At 38.6% G+C, this 24,744-nt stretch overlaps 1 protein-coding gene across 4 annotated transcripts in view; it reads left to right on the top strand.

Annotated features, from left to right (window-relative positions):
* Window positions 1–24,744, top strand: part of LOC136858420 (importin-11) — a 403,457-nt gene that overhangs the window by 106,645 nt on the left and 272,068 nt on the right. For all 4 annotated transcript variants that reach the window (XM_067137950.2, XM_067137948.2, XM_067137949.2 and 1 more), the window contains exon 7: window positions 12,608–12,874. In XM_067137950.2, coding sequence (XP_066994051.1) covers window positions 12,608–12,874 — 267 coding nt within the window. The remainder of the gene's footprint in view (window positions 1–12,607; window positions 12,875–24,744) is intronic.

Raw genomic sequence — 24,744 nt, 5'->3', positions numbered from 1 at the left:
GTTGTGGAAGATTAGCAGGGGCGGGGACAGAAGGAGTTACCTTTAAGGGGAAGGTGGGAACTTTATTGGAAGTTAGTTTAAGATTTTTAAGAATTTTATTTAAATTTGGATTTAAAGATTGTAATAAATTGCAACAGTTAATGTACTGACACTGACGGGAAAGACAGAAGAACTGGTTGACTTCATGATAGAAAAAGATATAGCCATATTTGGACTGTGCGAGACCAAGAAGAGGGGTACGGGGGAGATCCCTCTGAGAGAAGGATACAGGCTGTATTATAGCGGAGGACCTGAAGAAAAAAATGGAGTGGCCATCATACTTAGAAGAGTTATCCAAGAATATCTGGAATATAAAAACTACGTCAGTGATAGGTTGATGATGATGAGACTCCAGTTTGAAAATGGCGTGAAAGATCTATTTCAGTTGTATGCCCCACAAACTGGTTGCATAGATGAACATCTAGAGGACTTCTTGGAGGAAGTGGAGAGACAGATAGAAGATAAGGAAGTACTATTGATGGGAAATCTAAATGCACAAGTTGGAATGGAAAGACAAGGAAAGGAAGATGTTGTAGGGCCCTTTGGATATGGAAATGTAAATCCAGAACGCGAGTTGTTGGTGGATTTTTGCATGAGGAATCAAATGATTGTTGGAAACACCTGGTTTAGGAAGAAGAACAGTCAGAAGATTACAAGGTATGGCTGGGGAGACAGACGAACAAAGACCATGATTGATTATATAATCATAGAGAAAGAACACCGGAAGAACCTTGTAGATGTAACAGCCATGCCTGAAGAAGCCTTTGGTGGAGATCATAGAGTTGTGATAGGAAAATTGAAAGTTGGAAAGATTGAAAAACCTCAGTTAAGAAGAGAGAAAAGAATTAAAGTATGGAAGTTGAAGGAGAAAAGCATACAAGAAGAATTTCAAAGGGAAATAATACCCTTGGTACCCAGGACAGAGGTGGGGAATGTTGAAGAGGAATGGAAAAGATTTAAGGAAGCACTGGTTGGATGTGCAGAAAAGGTGTGTGGTAGAACATCAGGAAATGTGAAAGACAAAGAAACACACTGGTGGAATGATAGGGTAAAGATTAAAGTGAAGGAAAAGAAAATGGCATGGAAAGCATGGAAAACATCTAAGACTGAAGAAAGTAGAAGAAAATATGTGGAGGCAAAGAATTTGGCCAAGAAAGTAGTGGAGGAAGAAAAGAGGAAAAGCTGGGCCTTATTCACACAGACATTGAGAGATAATACGCAGGGCAGCAAGAAATTACTGTATGGTATCTTAAGAAACAAAAAGAGAGATCAAGTAAACACCAGATTTGTGAAGGATGAAGGTGGCTTAATTTTAACAAAGCCAGAAGAAATAAGAAATAGATGGAGAGAGTATTTTCAGAAGCTGCTGAACATAAGATCGGATGACAGTAATTCAATGGACGACCAGGAAAGGTAGTTAGTTGACGAAGGAATAGATAAAGAAATTACAATGAATGAAATTGAAATGGCAGTAAGAAAGATGAAGAATGGAAAAACTGCTGGAATAGATGAAATTTCAGTGGAGATGATAAAGGCAGCTGGAGCTGTAGGCCTGCAGTGGACATATCGGGTTCTCAGGAATGTCTGGGAGAATAAGGAGGTCCCTGAGGATTGGCAAAAAGGAATAATCATCCCAATTTTCAAGAAAGGTGATAAGAAAGTTTTGAAGAACTACAGGGAAATTACTCTAATATCCCATGTTGCTAAGATAATAGAAAGGATACTGGAAAGTAGAATAAGGTTGAGGATTGAGAAGCAGATACAGGAAAATCAGTTTGGTTTCAGAAGTGGAAGGTCAACAATAGAACCCATTTTCATTATGAGACAACTAATGGAAAAGCATTGGGAGTACGGGAATGATATGATGATGACATTCATTGATATTGAAAAGGCATATGACAGTGTCCCTAGGACGAAAGTTTGGGACAGTCTGGTGCAAAAAGGAATTGGACAGGGATTAATAAAAATGATCATGGCATTGTATAAGGAATGTTGTAGTTGCGTGCAAACACAAGTTGGCAGGACAAGTTGGTTCAAAATAATTAGTGGGCTGAGACAGGGAAGTGTTCTGTCACCAATCCTGTTTACAATAGTAATGGATGACATCATGAGAACAGCAAAAGCAGCATGTGGAGGAAGAGAAATGAACATGATGTTATTTGCAGATGATATTGTGATTTGGGGAGAAGACGACAGGAAGGTTCAAGAACAGTTGAATGTGGTGAATGGGAAGATTGAAGAATGTGGATTGAAAATAAGTGTAGAAAAGAGTAAAACTCTTGTTATGACTAGAGGGGAGAAAGAAGGGAAAGGTCAGATTAGACTTGCAGACAAGCCCCTGGAAGTAGTGGAAACGTTTAAATACCTGGGGAGTGAATTAATGGAGAATGCTCGACTGGATGCTGAGATTAGTAAAAGGATTCAAGCTGGAAGTTTTCTATCATAGTGTAAGAAATATGTTATGGGACAAAGATGTGCCAACGGAAGCAAAGGATACTATGTACAAGATGTATTACGTACCCATAACAACTTACGGAGCAGAAACTTGGACAATGAGAGTCGAATACAGGCAGCCGAAATGAAATTCTTGAGGAGTATGATACAGAAGAGTAGAAGAGACAAAATAAGGAATAAGAAAATCCGGGAAGAAATTGGAGTGGAAAAAATGAATGATAGAATAGAGAAGAGCCGACTAAGATGGTTTGAGCACATAAAGCGAATGAGCGACGAAAGAATGCCAAAAAAGGTGATGGAAATGCAAATCCAAGGAAGGAGAGGCCGTGGACGACCACGATTGAGATGGAAGGATACCATCCAACGCAGCATTATAGAAAGAAACCTGGACTGGGACACAGTGTTGGAAGAGGAGTGGTGGAAAGACCGAAGAAAGTGGAGAGGAACCATATTTGCCCCTACCCGGCTACAGCTGGATAAAGGGAAATGATGATGATGATGATGAATAAATTGGGTAACATTTCGTGTAAGGGATTTTTTACTTTAATGGGATAATTGAGATTTAGGTTTTTGTTGTAATGTTGTTCTAGATATATGTAAATGTTTTCTAATTCGTTCATTAATTTTCCTTTGCCTACTATTTTGATGATTGTAAGGTCCTGTTTGATAGTTGTAAAATGATGACCTGTATCTTTCATATAAGAACTCATGGCAGAGCTTGCTGTGTCTCCTGGCATTATAGTGCTCCTGATATCTAGTAAGGAAGCTCCGGCCTGTTTGCCCAATGTATGATTTTTCACATTGCGTGCATTTGAGCCTGTGTATGCCTGAGCTTGAGTAGATAAAATAAAAAGCAATTCACCTTTCAACAACTCACCAGCCATAGTTAACATGACAAATACAAACTTTTCAGAAAAAGAAATTGACCTATTATGCAAAGGTCTAAAACATAATTGGCCAAGCACACGAAAAGAAAACTACATGATCAACACTGTAGCAGAGATTCAGTCCAATATTTCCAAACTCCCTTCAGATTTACAGAAACATACCAGATACAAAATAAAAAAGAAACTACCAACATACCAACAGTAATCATAGAATTAATTAAAACTTCTGACTCCAATCACACAAATCTAATTAAAAGTCTGAAAACCAAGATCAACGACAATAACATCATAGTAACTAAAGCGGACAAAGGAGGGACTACCATATTATTAGACAGAAATTAATACATTACAAAAACAAAACTTTTTTGCAGATGGGACTTTTTCAATAGTTAATGAAGATCCCACCATCAGAATCCAACGAAATTTGAAAACACTAATAAAGAAATCAACTTTTTTACTCGGTGAACAAGAGCAACAAAAACTATTCAATATGAATCGTAATATTCCCGCGGCCAGAGCTATACCGAAGTTACACAAGAAAGACACACCCATGCGTCCCATAATTAATAGCAGAAAAAAAACGACTTACAAGACATCAAAATACTGTAATGGTTACCGTGTCCACCATGTTGGAATTTGAGGGAGTCTGGCGACGTCACCGTCTGGTCCGCCTGTTTACTCTTAGACTCTGTGATCGGAAAAACAGAGAGAAGAAAAAAAAACCAGCAGAAAGTGTCGTAGCCTGGGGAGAAGTTCATCGTAGACGCTGACGCCAGCGATGTTGGAATTGGTGGGGTGCTGTCCCAAGTGCAAGACGGCCAGGAGAAGGTGATCGCTTATTTCAGCAAGACATTGTTAAAAGCTGAGAGAAATTACTGCATGACGCATCGGGAATTGCTGGTCATAGTGAAGACCTTGGAGCACTTCCACAAGTATCTGTATGGGCAGCCTTTCCGTCTGCGCACTGAGCACTTCGCATTGACCTGGCTCCTAAGCCTCAGAAACCTAGAAGGACAAACGGCTCGCTGGGTACAACGCCTTCAGGAGTATGACTTCACCACCGTGCACCGACAAGGAAGAAAACACTGCAAAGCCGACACTCTGTCCAGAAGACCGTGCCTTGAGAAATGTGCACACTGCTAGAAAGTGGAGCGACAGGCGGGCATCGTGAACATCCGGGCCGTGAGGGCCACCACCGCTGAAGGATGGGATCGAGATGCCCTCAGGGGGGGGGCAGCTGAAGGATGACGACATCGGGCTGATCTTACAGGAAGTAGAGTCGGGGCAGAGACCGTAATGGAAGGACATCGCCGAACGCAGTCCAACCTATAATCTTGATTAATAATTTTTTTTTTTTCTTGGTTAATAAATTTCATGATGTTCCGTATTGATATCTATAGTATGTCATAGAAAGAAAGAGATCCACCTTATCAATACTAAATTTATTAATGTTTTTTAAAACAGGACCGGTTTCGACTTATCACAAGTCATCATAAGTATGTCATAGAAAGATAGTACATGCCAAGCTGCCAAGCGATACACTTCCCAATCATCTCACGACAATAGTTAGCAAGTATCATAGACCGAAAAAGAACCACCTACAACAACAGCTTTCATAACCCCAGCAGCACATTCATCTTCAATCTGTATATTTAACAAGACAATATAAGTTTATAGTGATTGGACTTTAGCAAATATCTTACCGTGACCAATAGTGCCCCATTTGAACTTGGCATGTATACGTGAAGAACAGTACTTCATATGAAGATTTACAAATTTGCAGGACTGCCTCTTACCTTTTAACTTACATATTGAAATGTACCATTGTCTTATGTTGCATATAATGTATTTTACACAGTATATATTTGAAGAGGTCATTCAATACAGGTTTTAATCACCTGGCATTTCATTTCTCAACGCAATCTCAAATTCAGATTCACATTATTTATTTTGAAAAAGTTTATATAAAGTATACTACCCCATTTGATCTTGACACATACGCATGAAGAAAGAACAATACTTCATATGAATTTACAAAACTTACATGATTATCTTATACCTTTCAACTTTTATATATTGAAGTGTGCTAATGTCTTCTTTGCATGAAATGTATTTTAAATAGCATATAATTGAACGAGTCATTCAACACAGGTTTCAATTACCTAGCTTACTGTTATTTCAAACGCATTTCACTTTGTTATTGTAATTTCAAATTCGGATTCACATTACTCATTTTGACAAAGTTTAAGCCTAATAAAAAGTATACTGTATAAGCACATGCAGCTACATTTAAGCATATTTAGTTGACTAAAAACAACGCAATATGAAAGTCTTTTTAAAGATATATTATTAGTAAAACTTGAACGTTAATGCTATATTCAAGGTCAGGTGTAAACAACAAATTTTATCATGTGTTGTAATTCTTTTAATGTGTTAAAGATAGATATCTTTTTAATATTCTTGATCCTCTAAACTTAGATGTAAGAAGCAGAATTTCACTTCTGGACATACTACCTAATGTCTATCAAACATGACATGTTTATTTGTAAGATACAACTGTTAAATTATGTAATCTAATGTGTATGTAAATGACAGCTGAGGATGACTTGTGATAAGTCGAAACCGGTCCTGTTTTAAAAAACATCAATAAATTTAGTATTGATAAGGTGAATCTCTTTCTTTCTATGTCCAACCTATAAGGCGTACTGGGCCCAGTGGTCGTCTCTAATGGTTAGTGACGGGATACTTACCCACGTGTGGGAATCGACTGATGGAAAGAAGCACATTGCCCAGCTGATAATTCCCAGAAGCATGAGAAAAGAAGTGCTAACTGAGTTGTATGCGGGCACTACTGCCGGCCACTTGGGAGTGAATAAGACCCTAGATCATGCCTGACAGCGTTACTACTGGGTGCACCTGAGGAACGATGTTGAGAGGATGTGCCAGCTGTGTGACACCTGTGCGGCGAGCAGGGGCCCACGTACCAGGAGTAGGGGCCAGATGATGCAGTACAACGTTGGTGCACCTCTCGAAAGGATCGCCATCGATGTTGAAGGACCATTCCCCAAATCTGACGCCGGGAACCGTTACCTACTACTGGCCACGGACTACTTCACAAAGTGACCAGAGGTCTACCCCATCCCGATCCAAGGGGCAACGACAGTGGCCGACGTTTTGGTCAAGAACTTCTTCTGCCGATTTGGTGTCCCGAGGGAGTTTCATAGCGACCAAGGCAGAAACTTCGAGTCCAAACTGATGCAAGAGGTTCTGCAGCGCTTAGGAGTACAGAAAACCCATACGACGCCTCTCCACCCTCAGTCAGATGGCATGGTGGAGCGTTTTGTGAAAATCGTTGAGGACTATCTCAGGAAGGTGGTTTCGGTGCACCAGAAGACTGAGACGAGAGGGTGCCATTCTTCTTGATGGCCTATCGAGCATCCACCCATGAGACAACGGGCATGACACCTGCCATCACAGTCTTCGGAAGGGAGCTCCGAATGCCATGCGATCTAATGTTCGGGTCGGCACCAGATCAGCAGCAGCCAGTGACGGACTATGCATGGCATTTGGTGGATCGGCTCAATGGCATCCACATTTATGCCTGACGTCATTTAAGAGTAGCTAGCGACAGGATAAAAGCCCACTACGACATGCTGGCGAACTGCGGGTTTCCAGGAAGGTGACAGTGTGTAGCTGTACCGTCCGGTGTGGACAAAAGGGAAGTCACCGAAACTGCAGCCACAATGGGAAGGCCCATATACAATCGTCACCAGGATCAGCGGCCTCCCCGAGGGAGAATGATGGTTGTTCACCTGGGCCGCCTGGCACCATATCGTGGAGCAGCTCGGGACGAGAAGCCTTAAGGAGGGGGCAGTGTAATGGTTACCGTGTCCGTCATGTTGGAATTTGAGAGAGCCTGGCGACGTCATCGTCTGGTCCGCCCTTTTACTCTTAGACTCTGTGATCGGAAAAACAGAGTGAAGGGAAAAAGAACAGCAGAAAGTATCGTAGCATCGAGTGTAAACAAATATTGCGTGAAGAAAGAGATCAAAAGAAGCATGTAGTCGGGAATCCTGTCTGTGTACCGAGGTGTAAGTGATTTACTAGCATTAGTTAATAAATTTTAGTATAGAAGCTACCAGTCTTGTGTTAATTCATCTTACTACTCTGCCAACTTGTCACAATACATTCACCATTCCTCAAAAGACACTATACTTTTAATAATAAATCCCCTCTAAAGAACTCGGTTGACTTTTGTGATATTTCAAAGAAATTTAACCTACTACCTAACTACATTATGTGCTCCTATGATATTATGAATACGTATTCTAACGTGCTGACAAAAGAAACAGTAAATATTATCAAGGACAACCTTTTCAAACATAGCAATCCTAGCATCCTCGAAATAGATGAATTTATCAAGATTCTGAACTTTGTACTAAAGAACAACTATTTCACTTTCAATGGCAAAATTTATCACCAATATTTAATTATTTAATTTAATTTAATTATTTAATTTACAGAGCCTTAAAAATCCCTCTATCACCTAAGAATACAGGCTCAAATGCACGCAGTATGAAAAATCATATATTGGGCAAATAGGCTGGAGCTTCCTTACTAGATATCAGGAGCACTATAATGCCAAGAGACACAACAAGTTCTCTGCCATGAGTTCTCATATGAAAGATACAGGTCATCATTTTACAACTACCGAACAGGACCTTACAATCATCAATGGGAGATCCTTTATCAGGCATCTTGGCAGACATATACATGGACTCGTTAGAACACCACAAAATAACTTCAAAAATAAAGGGACTCAGCCTGCGGCTCAGATACGTAGACAATACATTCGCAATAACTGACAGACTGACAGTAACCTCAACAATAGCAACAAAATTTTAGATTTTTTAAACACCCTCGATCAAAATAACAAGTTTACTAAGGAGGGCGAGGTCAACGGATCCATTAACTTTTTAGACATTACTATAACATGCGATAAGAATGCATTTGATTTCCAAATTTACAGAAAACCCACCCACACCCTACTAACAATATTTTTAAACTATCTGTTGGCTGAACGCATGAAACTACTAGGAGTAGCAGTCTGAGCCTGGCACCTAGCACCCAGTCAGGACAACTAGTGACATCTGTTGGCTCAACACATGAAACTACAAGGAGTAGCAACATGATCCTGACACCTAGTGGGAAAAGCCAATACGGAACAGACAGTTGATCAGAGGAACAGTTTGAGAAACCTACCGATCCGACTCAAGACACTGCAAGCGGCAACAATCTGAACCTGACACCTAATGGGGGAAAATCAGTATGAAGAAGACAACCAAAGAGACAACTAAAAACATCTGTTGGACCAACATGGTAAACTGCAAGTAGCAGCAACCTAATTCCAACACCTAGCGGGGAGAACCAACACGGAGAGGACGGCAGGAAGGTAATCACTCGACAAGGAGGACAGATAGTGACATCTACAGACACAAGCAAAAACAATACAAACCCGACATCTAACAGGGAAATGCAATACGCAGAAGATAGCCGCGAGAAATCAAGTGACAACATGCTTGAAGCAGATCTCAATAGTCGGAACACACCTGCTACCACAGATACAGCACGGAATAGAGGGAGCAGTAGCAGCAAGTCAACGGCAGACATAGAGCAAACTAGAGATGACAATAGTGACAGGTTGGAGACGCAAGTGGGCCAAGTAAGCAAGGGCGACAAAGTACTTAAAGACAAGGAGTTGGAAGAAAATATTATGGATAAAATCAACCGGCAACTACAAACCATGATAGAGGATATCATAAACAGTTTTAAAACGTTAATAAAAGAGGAAATAAGGAATGAGACCGGTAGATCAATGACATCACAACAATAGGATGCAAAGACACCAAAAGCAATAAACCCTATCACGGAGGAGGAGAGAGAATTTGAAATAAGGTAAGAAGAACGCAAGACAAGGCAAAAATACCCAAGATGAATGACGGAATCCAAGGAGGAAATAGAGATTGAGATGGTTACCAGAACCGAAAGAAATGCTAAACCTGGTGCGGATGAAAATGTAAAGCGGAGGGAAGAAGAACGACAGTGCACGAGAGTGATGAGAGGAAGAAAGGGATCCAGGAGTGGACGAATATCACAGGGGGAAGGAAAAAAGGAAACAAAGGAAAGAATAAGGGGCACAAGACAAGGGGAAAGCAAGTTGAAGGCAATACAGGGAGACACATGGCTATATCTGGGAAATCTGACCCCAGAAACCACGGAAGAAGGCAGAGAAGAATACCTAAGGGAAAAATGTGTGTCTGGAACAATAAATTGTCGAATGGTTAGTGACACCAATACCAAGAGAGCGTTCAAAATAGGCATCCCAATGAAAGAACATGACAAAGTATATGAGGGGGGGCATTTTGGTCAAAGGACGTCATATGCTGGCCCTTTCGAGCTCCCTGCAAGTACAGGAAAAGATCATAAGATGGAACCGGATCAAGTGAAAGTTCTCAACTGGAATGTAGAAGGACTAGAAGGCATATTAAGACAGATGCCGAGAGACATTTTCAGCGAGTTCAACATCTGTATACTAACAGAGACATTTATTACCGCGGAATCAAAGTGTGAAGTGAAAGGTTTCTATAACATTCACGCATTTGCGAGGAAAGGCGATGGAGGAAGGCCATCAGGTGGAATAACATGCCTAATCAACTCGAAATTTACCCCCTTTGAAACAGTTCTCAAGGAGGAGAATCAATTAGTGATTAAAACAAAAATAGGAACATTAGTAGGCATATACTATGGACCAGAGTACAGAGCAACAGACATAGTAGACGGTATACAGAGAGCATTAGACACTATGCAGGCGAATGAAAGAGTGATTATTGCAGGCGACCTGAACTGCTCAATAAATAAAGCAAATAACAAAGCGGAAATAGTACTCGACTATCTGCTAGAGGAAGGGCTCACATTAGTGAATGACAAAAAGGCACTCGCATACATATGCCACAACGGAGGAAGCACCATAGACCTCACACTCATTAGAGGCTTCGATGCATTGGAACGTAACGTCCTAATAAGAAATGAGGCAGCATTATTCAGGAAACATATACCAGTAAGAACAACACTCAAGACAACAACTTTATACAGGTTCAAAATGCAAAAATATTGTACACGAAAACATAAGAAAGACACAGATAGGTTTTTTTCCCTAAATTTTCATCGGAATTTCTGGTGGGTGTGATACTTTTCGAAGCACAGTCCTGGGTGAAGTCCTGGTTTCTTCTCACAGGTTTTGCAGAAGTGAACTGTTTCTCGCCTCCCCAACGCAACTTTCCAATTGCTGTAAACCTTGCTGTCCTTCTACTGTGACTTCCTTCCACGAACACCATATAGACCGCTTCTGAAGTAGAGTGTTTCTCTGAATGTTTAGTTTCACGTATTCGTTAGTCTCATGGACATCGAGAATATGAAAATGTTAAACCTAAATCCTAAGGGCCCCCTGCTTAACATAACTGCAGATTTCTACATTTCCCTAGACCAATACGCTAATCCTAATTACAATATAAATGACATTACGGAGAAAACCAATATCATCTTCAACAAAGTTATTCCCGCCCTAAAAAATGATTACCTCAAAATAGTAAATAAACAGAACATAGCACGCTCCAATAAACCGACGAACAACAAGCCCAGCTCCACCCCTACCCCCACAATAGCCACTCTCCCTACCCCTTCATCCATATCCCTCACTACAGTGAACATAAGTCCAAAGTGAACATATAGCAGTATGCAGCGAGCTCCCAAACAGAACGTCACCCAACTACAACAACAACAGCAGTAAGTACAAATTCATTCTCGCACATAACTTCAGGCATTCCTTCAAACTTATAACACTTTACTCATATCAGTTTATCTTTCACAGATAACTACAGCACCGGTACACAAATATAGGCAAGGAAGAAGTTACCACCAATAACAAATCTATATTCAACCAAATCAAAAAAAAACCAAGACTTCATCATCTGCTTCTAACTTTTGAAAACAAGTTTACAGCGGAGCCACATATTGTCTCTATCCAGAATATTGGATCATTTAATGACTTGGGTTTTATTACAAGTATATATGAAGACATCTTTTAATCAAATAGAACATTCTCAAGAACCTACACCACTGTTTACGAGCTCAAAATCAATCGACATAAACATAGGCGCACAAGACCCTAACGAGGAAGTCTGAAGAAGGAACACACAAGACATGAACTTTTAAATTCACCAAGTGTTTTATATACACGTTTTCAGTGTTTTTAATGTGTTTAATGAGCACGTACAATTCGTTTTAAGCTTAGGTTAAGTTTTTTACTACCATATTTTAATCTCAGAAACAATTTTAATCTCTCGGAATCACAAATGAAATAACGATAACATCCAACTTATACCCCCATTAGACATCCGGATGTGCTAATGGATTATGACATCTTTTTAGATAAGTAACACAAATCAATGCCTAATAGATGTAATATTATGATTTGTCAGCTGATGATGACCAAATAGAGTTGAAACCAGTACTGATGTAAGTCTACATTTACAATAAACAGTATTGACAGGTGGAATTTCTTTCTTATTCATATACGTGTAATCAGTCAATACAGACATGAAACTCATAAATAACAATACTCCATGCCATCGAATAATTCATCCACCCTAATTTTAGGGGAGATTAAAGAAAAAAATGTTCTTAAACACATCATAATCCTCACATGCTGTTGTGAAGTATCTGGGACTCTGCCTATAATTTTTATCAATGTAATGTTAATGTGTGCAGTAAAATATTGAAGTTAAGACAGTAATTGCATGCTCCCATAGTGTGTCATCCTCGGTTCCTTCAAGTGAATAACATTGTGCAGTCTCGATCTGTGTGGCCCACAGCACAGTACATTCGTTTCAACACACAGAGCAAATTACAAATATCAGTAAACCGCATGACAGTTCTCATAAGCAGGTTGCCTATCCAGCCTGTAGTATAAGGGAGTCATCGTTTTAGGTGAAGCAGTACCAACCTTCAAATATTATGCTCATCCCAGTTTTTCTTCACTAAATTCCAGGGGAAATAATATGTGCGGAGTATTTGCGTTTATATGATAATTAGACTGAAAGAAGTATGTATGATAATTATATTGATCATTGAAATCCTGAATGTAAGAATTGTGAATCATCTTGTTATAGGAAAATCTCTGCAAACTAAGGGCTCTTCATTGGTGGAGTTATGCGAAAAGTTCATCATCCATCTTACAAAAGTCCTGATAGCTGTCCTAGAACATCATCCGTTCTCTTATGTGGATCTTATCCAGCCATCTCTCGAGTTTGCTGTGTATTACGTGTTTACTCCTGCTGGTGAACCACTGTTGTTTGAACGTTTTATCATCCAGTGTCTTAATCTCATCAAGGCTATCCTCCTGTGTGCAGAGTACAAGCCAGCAAAGGTTATTGAAGGTTAGTTTCTAATGAGCAGATTCCATTTGTATGTACTGTACATTGAGTAGCAAAGGTAAGAAAAACAAGTCACCAATGAAAGCAGTAGAAATCAAGTGTGAATGAAAGTTAGTATGTAATCCTAGGGACAGTATTGCTATAAATATTGTTTTACAAACTTGTAAAACATGAAAGTGTACATTTTACACTAATTGTTTTGTTGATTTTGAAAAAAGGAAAAAGAAAAAAAAAAATTTCATTTAATATTGATTGTTACCTCTTGTTGAGAATTTGCCCACTATACTTCACTGAGGGCAGAGCCTCCGTGGCTTAGACGGCAGCGCGTCGGCCTCTCACCGCTGGATACCGTGGTTCAAATCCCGGTCATTCCATGTGAGATTTGTGCTGGGCAAAGCAGAGGCGGGACAGGTTTTTCTCCGGGTACTCCGGTTTTCCCTGTCATCTTTCATTCCAGCAACACTCTCCATTCTCATTTCATAGCATCTATCAGTCATCAATAAATCACTTTGGGAGTGGAGACCCCATCGTACTAATAGCCTAAATCTGCTTCATTCATTCCATCCCTGACGCGGTCAATGACTGGAAAACAGGTTAGGTTTTCATTCATTCACTTCACTGAGGACGATGACATAAATCCTCCTTGACAATAGAGACAAATGTAGTTTCATTCAAGAGGTGTTAGAAATTGCTGGACATCCAAATAAGTTCAACAAAAGTGACAATTATATGTTCATCAGAGCATATTTGCCGTCTTCAGTGATTTTGAAGGTCATGGAGTAATTACCATAATTTCATTTGTGACATGACCTTCCTATTTTTTTGTTGTTTCATGAGAGCAATGTGCTGTGTTCTCTTCATTTTCAGCCCTGAAGATTATTGTACTAGGAAGATAAAAAATATTGAGGGTTTAAATATTATTACACTACCTTATTTCCTCCCCATCATCGTGGATTCAGTACCTATTAGGTTGTTATGACAGTCGTATTTTGTTTTGTGTGTCAGTGTGATATAAATATTATTCTTGTGTGTCATAAATGAGAATGATTGGGTATATTTTCTTGTAACCATTTTTATGTTTTCTTAGTTTAAGATTTTAAATTTAATGGTCAATTCGCATTGTAACTGTGGATATGTATGGCTTTTATCTTGTCCTTTTTACACCGAGACCATGGCACAATATACGTGATGAAATCCAAGAATTTAAAAATCTTTCTATTTTTTATTTTTAAAAGTTGGCAGTTATGGTATTGCTATAAATATTGCTTTACGAACTTCTGAAACATGAAAGTGCATGTTTTACACTAATTGTTTTGCTGATTTTGAAAAGGAAAAAAAATTTCATTTACAATTGATTGTTACCTGTTGCTGAGAATTTGCCCACCAAACTTCACTGAGGACGATGGTGTCATTGACATAAATCCTCCTCAACAGTAGAGACAAACGCAGTTTTACTCAAAAGGTGTTAGAAATTGTTGGACATCCAGATAACTTCAACAAAGGTGACAACTATAATTATGCTAATCAGAGTGTGTCTGCCATCTATAGTTGTCATTTTCTTCTTCAGTGATTTTGAAGGTCATGGAGTAATTACCATAATTTCATTTTTGACGTGACGTTCCTATCTTTATTGTTTCTTGAGAGCAATGTGATCTCACCGACTCAAAATAATCATAAGAATATGTTCGCTGTATGAATGATTAGTGTCCGACTCATTGGCTGAATGGTCAGCGTACTGGCCTTCGGTTCAGAGATTCCCGGGTTCGATTCCCGGCCGGGTCGGGGATTTTAACCTTAATTGGTTAATTCCAGTGGCCCGGGAGCTGGGTGTTTGTGCTGTCCCCAACATCCCTGCAACTCACACACCACACATAACACTATCCTTCACCACAATAACACGCAGTTACCCACAAATGGCAGAGCTGCCCACCCTCATCAGAGGGTCTGTCTTACAAGGGCTGCACTCGGCCAGAAATAGCCACACGAAATTAATTAAATGATTAGTCATTCAAATGAATCATGGAATTTTGAGTTGCACAACTAAGAATGAATCTTCATTCAAATGATTTGTTCTGAATCGTGAATTTGGAGTCATCTGTAGTTGTAGGCAATTGCGCACAAAGCTGCCACTGGCCATTACCATTCCCAAAGTTTTAGACGCGAGAGGGGAGGTTAGCAGAGAGGACGTACATCATAAATAACAAATATGACCCTGCCTCCATACTGCTTTAAGGTATTTCTGGTGTAGACCTACAGTACAAATCACCTATTTATGATAGAGATGAAACATTGATTTTACATTTTTGCTTTGTAGACTTTTGCAGGAAGCGGCAAGGCTGTCATTCAAATTAACATAAGATTGACAATTTTAAGGACACTTCCTCTAAAGCATTACTTTGTCAATTTTATATATTTTTAATCTAAACAGTGTTATGTGGCTGAAGATGTTGATAATATACTAAACATGTACCACTTTTGACCTTTAAAATTGCCTTAAGCAATCATTGTATCGACTAGGTGGAAAATAAATAAATAAATACTTAATTGTGAATCTATTGAAGTGCAATACGGACCATGAAACTGATTTTATGTAAACAGATAGGTCTTACGGCAACAATGGGACAGGAAAGGATTAGGAGTGGGAAGGAAGCAGCCGTGGCCTTAAGGTACAACCCCAGCATTTGCCTGGTGTGAAAATGGGAAATCACAGAAAACCATCTTCAGGGCTGCCGACGGTGGGGTTCGAACCCACTATCTCCCGAAAACTGGATACTAGCCGCACTGAAGCAACTGCAGCTATCTAGCTCAATAGTAAAAGTTTTAGAAATATCTCCGATGTCATTCACACATTTTTGTTAAAATCATATTTACACGGGAGTGTTCGGGTGTTGTTGGAACATCTTGAATTCTTAAATTTTCCAATTTTAGTGGGAGTAATTGTTCACTCCCGTCGCTGTTAACACATAACAGTGCTGTCAGTCTTTCTTTACTTTTTTTGCCTGCGTGGTATTTTTCTCCGTGAACTGGATGTCTTGGACGTCAGCAAATTGTAAAACACTCCCGTTTCATCGGTGTTAAAAGTATCCTTGGCATCATATCCATCAAGAAGTAGAGGCAATGTATTCTTTTTCCAGTATACAGCTGTATCGTCATTAACTACTTCACTTTCACCGCACATTTTGGAACGAAAGATTGCGCCATATTTTAAAACGGTCAAACCAGCCATTAGAAGCATGGAAATCGACCAAACTGCAGCATAAGTGCGACTTCTTGAGCTTTTTGTTTAAGTATGTTCCTGTCATTTGGAGCGTTCTCACTCCTTTTTCCCTCGAACTATTTCATTAAAATACTTTCAAGTTCCTTGTATGGTGAAGAATCCTTCCTTATTTTTGCCGCGGAACCGCACTCCACCTCTACGGTCAAAGTAGCTTCCTTCTTTTTCATGATGCCAAACAGCATAGAAGGTGCCAATTTTTTTTTGCCCTATGTGACAAAGGTACTTGGCTATCACTTTCAGCTTCACTAATGATGTTGATAAGCTTCTTTGTGGCTCTAGGTTAAGGCAGCTGACCTCACAGGAGATATAACCATTGAAGTATAGTTAGTAAAAATTCTCCTTTTTCAGATAATGACTGGACATAGGATATTTAATTTCACTATGGAATTATTTATAAATTTTAAATGATTACTATTATTATTATTATTATTATTATTATTATTATTATTATTATTATTATTATTATTGATTGACATTATTATAGATGCTGTAAAATATGACAACTTATAAATCTCATTTTTGTCTCGTATTGGCATCACTTCAACTAAGGTTAGATTGAAGGAAATCACTAACATCTTCAAGAGACTTATTCAGTATAGCCTTTCGTGCCAGTAATAATAAGCAACATCTAATATTTAATCACCATAGTGTTGCGAGCAATAATAGATTTTTTAAATTCGGGAATATATAAACTCAAATGTGTAGACTGTACCATTTTTTTATGTTGGGCAAACAGGAGGAAAGGAAGGAAACTTAACTATTTTGTGAATTTAAATAAGGGTAAATTGATGAATATTATAGAAAAGATTTATATTGAGATTGATCAAAAACAAAACCCTAGTCAGAATGTAAATGAAATAACTGATAATATGATTATACTGTTAGAAGAGGCTTCCAATCTAGATTTATGTAGGAAGGCCATCAAAAGGGATCCGAATAAACATCCTGTATGTCTCCCTCCCGTCGGCTTCACTCCCCATGACATTTCCCCTCTCGCCTCATGCTCCTCTTACAGATACACACATGCACAGTCAGCTGACGATGTAAGGGGAGAAGTAAACATAGCGGGACCGGCCGGGAGGTAAGCATTTTTATTGTTCCTTCGACACTCCACCATTGTATATTCACATTGTTCTTTTCTAAAACAATTTTTCTTTCTTTTTGTTACAGACTCCCTTCAACATCTTAAAACTATAACAAAAACTTAATCTCAACTTTGGTTATTCTTAAGGAGTCTTGCCTGGTCATCGTACTTTAAAATTTACATTTTTAAAATTTTAAGTCTATCCTCAAGATATTTAAAGTATATATTTCTCCAGCGTTTTCAAGTAAGAACATCCCTTACATACGGATTTATCTCAAGCTTGGATATCAACTTGTTGAATATTTTGGCTCAATGTGAAGGAACATTTTATCTCATCATTATCATCATTGCTGTCATAAGCGTTTTTATTTTGTTTGGGCCAATTTTTGTACCCTTTTTTGAGCTTAAGATGTTCTGCATTAGGAACGAAACATGTACATTTTTACATAGTGTAACTAGATTTTAAGCTGGAATATGTTTTATAATTATATAGATTAGCAGGGGAGAAAAAAATAAATATTTGAAGGTGGAATTCTTCCTTCATCCTAACTTTAGTAAAATATGATGGTAGAAAATTGCAGACTTGATGTATGATATGAAATTAATAATTTTTTATGGATATTTGAAGGTTAACTAGCGACCCATTCCGACTAAAATGGTTCTATCTCGTGACTGTTCATGCAAATTATGTACTTTAAAGGTTATTTTAATCCTTAAAGAGTCCTAGTAGAAGTTAAACACTTAATTTGGATGTAAAATTTGGGGAAAATCTCTTTATTTTTTATTTATTTATTTATTTATTTATTTATTTATTTTAAAAGTTAAGTTTTTTAATTTTTTTTATTATTTTACAATCGACTATGAACTAAAATTGCACTAAAGGGCAAGTGGTGAGATAGGTATATACCCTTGCAGACTTTTTTTTGTAGCGCTTGAACAGCTCTAAACTTTCCGAGTTTACATTTGGGGTCTATCGATGATGGTTCAGGCAGCGTAAGCCGTGGAAGGCATGACTTTCTACTTTTTCTGTAATTTTTTCTAGAATACATTTCCATTTTGTTCAATATTTCTAGCCATTTTCAGTTTCTAATTGCTTTTAATCTCCGGAAATGTATTTTTCACCATAAATCATATGAAGTTGGCAAGAGACCTTCCTCCTAAATGTATATATTTTGTGAAGTTACTTGTGTTTCGCAGCATGTACGCATATGTCAGTCATGCCTCTAGGCCTTACAGGTAGTCTCACCGGAAACTGCACTTCACTCCCATACAGCAGTCATTCCAATACTACCTACAGATCACTGGACATAACTAACCAACAGCATCTAGCTGCTGCTTGCTGGCAACAATGATTTTCGGAGGCCGCGCCAATTTATCACCGTTCCGCACATCGCTAAAGGAGCGCTTTCATTTAGCGTGTTAACTTCAGACTAAGATAACATGAAAACGGAAGTTAATTAACATTTAAAACAAGTTTAGAAAAAAAGTAGTGTTTAGTAAATTCACAGAGGCTTGCCGACTGAATGGTGAAAGGCATAACAGTCTATAATGAAGGTGTATGATGTATATATGTATGTAAGAAAACAGCATCTTATCGCAAATTTTCCTTAGAGCGGGATGTGTGATTGTTATTTATAGAAATTGTGCGTCTTGAAGTTTTTATTCTTAAAAGTGGGCACATTGAAAGAAACATTATCAAATGCTAGTTGCATGAAGGATTCGAAAGAAGAGTTTATTTTGGACACTACTACTGCGTTTGTGAAAGCCCAACATACCAATAGAGAAACTAGATAATCCTGCTATCTGTACTTGGCTTAATAATTATATTCGCAGAAGTAGAGATTTACTATCAGCAAATTGGATTCATTAGAAATACAGCCACCGGGCGAGTTGGCCGTGCGGTTAGAGGCGCGCAGCTGTGAGCTTGCATCCGGGTGATAGTGGTTTCGAATCCCACTGTCGGCAGTCCTGAAGATGGTGTTCCATGGTTTCCCATTTTCACACCAGGCTAATGCTGGGGCTGTACCTTAATTAAGGCCACGGCCGCTTTCTTCCAACTCCTAGGCCTTTCCTATCCCATCGTCGCCATAAGACCTGTCTGTGTTGGTGCGACGTAAAGCCAATAGCAAAAAAAAAAAAAAAAAAAAAAAAAACACATCCCTATCATCGGTGAAAGAAAGAGGGAGGAAATTAAAGAAGAGCTAAAAAAAACAAAGAAGTGTTTCTGTTGTGTGATGAAACAGCTGACAAGAATGGTAGGTGTGTTTTTAACATCCTACTTCATCAGTATCATAAACTGAAATGAATACCCATCTGGCTGCCTCTTCTGTTCTAGAATCTACCAACAGTGCAAATTGCACTAGTGCTATATTAGGCACCCCAGATTCCTACGAAATTGAACAGGAGCATGCTGTAGCAATAATTACAGCCTCTGCACACTACATGACAAAATGTGTAACTCAGGGGGGGTCTCTTCCCGCATCGCGCTCACTTGTTTCTCTCCCTGGCCGCCTTCTGTGTAACGTCATGTGATATGAGACAGCGCTCGCCCGTCCTGCTGACACATATTACCACTACAGTCTAAAATGGTCATAACTTCTGAACCATTCATGCAAATAATGTCCTGACAAGGTTATTGTAATCCTTATAAAATACTGGAGGAGGTCAAACAATTTATTTTGATGAGGTACTCGAGGATAATATCAAAATATTTATTTAATTTTAAGGAGTTATATTTTTACTGCGGACTACAGCATAAAATCGCTTCTAGAGGGCAGCCGGTTGGAAATAGGTATGTGCCATCGCGGACTTTTTTGTAGATGTTTCTATGCTCTACAATTTGTACGCTTACACGTGGGGTCTATCGTTGATGGTTCACGCAGCTTAAGCCAAGAAAGCAAGTAACCAACAGACATTTTTGTCTCTTTCTACGTATTTACTGTATATCGGATCACGGTTATATAATAATTTTATAGTGGTTCACTACGTGAACAGTGTTCGTGTTGTCAGTATCTGAAGTAGCACCACTGTCTTGAATAAAATGAAGTCAACATATTATGGAAACGTGTGTGGAGCTATAAATTGTCGGCACATAAGAGAACTCCCGTGGGACAAAATTACGGCACCTCGAGTCTCAGAAAACCGTAAATGTTGTTAGCAAGACGTAACACAAATAACATTACTATTATTTTGCATATTATGAAAACGACAACAACTATCATAGCCAGTTAGTTTGCTACTGTGATGGCATAACAAAACATCCTGGTCAGCAATGTTTGGTTGTTGAAACAATTTGTAATAAACTCTTGAATATCTCCATTATTACAGCTCGTACGGTAAAAAGGTGTCAGATATAAATGACCGAATGAAAATCATATTTTCTATAATTATTATGTGCTAATAGCCGGGCTGAGTTAGCAACTCAAATGGTAGAGCGCTGGCCTTCTTAGCCCAACTTGGCAGGTTCGATCCTGTCTCAGTCCGGTGGTGAAGGTGCTCAAATACATACTGTAGTTAGTGGGACGTATAATCCAATAATATTAACATTATTATGTGCTAATAACTTATATTTCTGAATATATTTCGAAGGTCGTGAAATAATACAGTATCCGTGATCCGATATACAGTAAATACGAAGAAAGAGACAAAAATGTTGTGCGAGAAGAGACCTGTTACTGGATCTCGGTTATTACGAAAGGGGGCCTCACACATCCCAGTCATGAGTGGTTAAAAAACATACCCCAGTTCGAAATTTCATTTGGCGTGTTTCACGGTAAAACTGTATCCAGATGCAAAAACGTAATGAAAACTCTTTCTATTATTAAGTCAAAATTTCCAGTATTCCATGACAAAATAATTTGTCCCTACGTAAGGACCAGGATATGGCATTTTAATGCAAAGAGTAAGGAGCTAGCACTGAGAAAATATGCCAATAAGAAGGCTAAGCTTTGGGCTGGTTCATCAAGTAATTAAGTCTCCTGACGCGTACGTTTTAATAATTTAATATAATTCCATAAAGATGTCGATATGATGTATATTTTCCTATGCCATTTGATATAAATATTTACTTCATCAGATTATTTTGAGTTGCATGGCAATATTTTATTTCTTATCGTATTAAATGTCATGTATTTGATAGTTGATGTTCTACCTGCTCAGCATGTGACGAAATTTTAACGCATTTTCATGTTTTTAAATCTGTTGGAAGTGCCGTTACATATCGAATTGGACTAAACCAGACTATTATTTGATGAAAGATTGAGAAGATGTTTTACAGGCACGTGAACTCACAGGCTTGCTATACTGCGACTGTGTACCTTACTTGCTATCGTTCATATTGCGTGATGTCATAGCGCTCCAGCCAATGGAAGCTTCAACCGTCGGAGTAGCCTACCTTTTATTCTAGTTACCTTGTGTGTAACTACTCTTCAAGAACTGGTTGAAGAAGTAGGTCATCCAGTGCTGGGCTCATCAAGTCAACCTTGTCAGCTGCCTATTTGAAAATGAGCTAGACGAATTGCACATGTCTATAGTAAAGATGAAGAATAATTTTTTTAATACGCAAAAAGGAAAACTACACTACATTTCTAAGAGAAAAATATGAAAACACAGACCAAGAAGATGAAATTCTAGCTTTCCCAATGCCTGCGTGTACAAGATGGAATTCCTCCTTTAAGGCCACAATGTATATGGGCCGCACATGTGGAAGATCTGGTAGCATTTTTCAAAACACTTAAAGATTTAAATTTTGTGGTTAAATTTTTTCAATAAGCAGAGATTTGGTGCCTCTCTTAGACTGTTTAATTTCTTGAAGGGATCTAAGTTCCCAACAATTCATGTACTCACTGGGAAGCTAGATAACCTTGAGGTAAAGCTCAAGCAGTTAGGCAGTGGTAGAGTATTTAACCAGACAATCCTCCAGAACTTAGAACAGCTTCCTCAAAAGAGGCAGATAATGGTTAAATCCAAGCTTACATATGTTGCCCAGTCAGTTCTAGTAAAGGTCAGGACTTGAAGAACCACGGATCCATCCAGGAAGACTGTAGAAGCCATTGGGTCATTGTTTGATCCTCGGCATGCACCTAAGAACATATTTTCTACAGAATTGCTCCAGTTTTAGAAGAATGTCCCAGTTCTTAAGAGGAGTGACTCTACTCTTTGAGACTGGCAGCATTTAACTGATTGCCATCAAGAACCAACTGCATCAGGAAGATTATGTGAATGCGAATGTTCCAGAGATCCTCATGGGATTAAGGCTTGCTGACTGAGACAGTGCAGATGCTGCATTAAATTGTGTGTGGTATCCATGTTCAGATGTGGATTTTGAAAGATTGTTTTCCAAATCTAGTCTCATAGTAAGTGATATGTGAGGATTAACAGCTGCAAATGTTGACACACTGGCCATGATCTACTTTCAATTATTTCACTGAAGTATTCAGAGAAAACTGAGAAAGGTAGCTTGTATTCATTTAAAATGTGTTTGTCGAGTTGCTACATTGAGGTGAATGTAAAATTAAAATGTACTTTTAACAGTTTACCTGTGTTTTTTATTTTTACTTTGTTTTATTAATTTTATACATTTTAAAGCACCTACTATACAAACCTGATTGCTTTCCAAATGTTAACATTGTTTTGCCAACAAAATAATAAAAACACAAAACACCTTTTGAATTTTAAATCAACAAATCATTGAAAAAATCAAAATCAAATCAATCAATACTGATCTGCATTTAGGGCAGTCGCCCAGGTGGCAGATTCCCTATCTTTTGTTTTCCTAGCCTTTTCCTAATTGATTTCAAAGAAATTGGAAACTGGAAATTTATTGGTAAGTTATTCCAATCCCTAACTCCCCTTCCTATAAATGAATATTTGCCCCAGTTTGTCCTCTTGAATTCCAACTTTATCTTCATATTGTGATCATTCCTACTTTCATAAACGCCACTCAAACTTATTCGTCTACTAATGTCATTCCACGCCATCTCTCCGCTGACAGCTCGGAACATACCACTTATGGTTAGTTGAAAACTAGAAAAGCGGCTGGAATTGATCAGATTTCTGGGGATATACTAAAGACAATGTGTTGGGATATAGTACCATATCTGAAGTACTTATTTGATTATTGTTTGGCCGAAGGAGCTATACCAGATGAATGGAGAGTTGCTATAGTAGCCCCTGTGTATAAAGGAAAGGGTGATAGACATAAAGCTGAAAATTACAGGCCAGTAAGTTTGACATGCATTGTATGCAAGCTTTGGGAAGGCATTCTTTCTGATTATATTAGACATGTTTGTGAAATTAATAACTGGTTCGATAGAAGGCAATTCGGTTTTAGGAAAGGTTATTCCACTGAAGCTCAACTTGTAGGATTCCAGCAAGATATAGCAGATATCTTGGATTCTGGAGGTCAATTGGACTGTATCGCGATTGACATGTCTAAAGCATTTGATAGGGTGGATCATGGGAGACTATTGGCAAAAATGAGTGCAATTGGACTAGACAAAAGAGTGACTGAATGGGTTGCTATATTTCTAGAAAATAGATCTCAGAGAGTTAGAGTAGGTGAAGCTTTGTCTGACCCTGTAATAGTTGAGAGGGGAGTTCCTCAGGGCAGTGTTATCGGACCTTTATGTTTTCTTATATATATAAATGATATGAGTAAAGGAGTGGAATCGGATGTAAGGCTTTTTGCGGATGATGTTATTCTCTATAGAGTGATAAATAAGTTACAAGATTGTGAGCAACTGCAACGTGACCTCGAAAATATTGTGAGATGGACAGCAGACAATGGTATGTTGATAAACGGGGCTAAAAGTCAGGTTGTGAGTTTCACAAATAGGAAAAGTCCTCTCAGTTTTAATTACTGCGTTGATGGGGTGAAAGTTCCTTTCGGGGATCATTGTAAGTATCTAGGTGTTAATATAAGGAAGGATCTTCACTGGGGTAATCACATAAATGGGATTGTAAATAAAGGGTACCGATCTCTGCACATGGTTATGAGGGTGTTTAGGGGTTGTAGTAAGGATGTAAAGGAGAGTGCATATAAGTCTCTGGTAAGACCCCAACTAGAGTATGGTTCCAGTGTATGGGACCCTCACCAGGATTACCTGATTCAAGAACTGGAAAAAATCCAAAGAAAAGCAGCTCGATTTGTTCTGGGTGATTTCCGACAAAAGAGTAGCGTTACAAAAATGTTGCAATGTTTGGGTTGGGAAGAATTGAGAGAAAGAAGAAGAGCTGGTCGACTAAGTGGTATGTTCCGAGCTGTCAGCGGAGAGATGGCGTGGAATGACATTAGTAGACGAATAAGTTTGAATGGCGTCTATAAAAGTAGGAAAGATCACAATATGAAGATAAAGTTGGAATTCAAGAGGACAAACTGGGGCAAATATTCATTTATAGGAAGGGGAGTTAGGGATTGGAATAACTTACCAAGGGAGATGTTCAATAAATTTCCAATTTCTTTGAAATCATTTTGGAAAAGGCTAGGAAAGCAACAGATAGGGAATCTGCCAC

Source organism: Anabrus simplex, chromosome 1 (genome assembly GCF_040414725.1).
Source record: "Anabrus simplex isolate iqAnaSimp1 chromosome 1, ASM4041472v1, whole genome shotgun sequence".
NCBI classification, from domain to species: domain Eukaryota; kingdom Metazoa; phylum Arthropoda; class Insecta; order Orthoptera; family Tettigoniidae; genus Anabrus; species Anabrus simplex.
The sequence above is the reverse complement of the archived record's forward strand: the minus strand, read 5'-3'. Positions and strand labels throughout refer to the sequence as shown.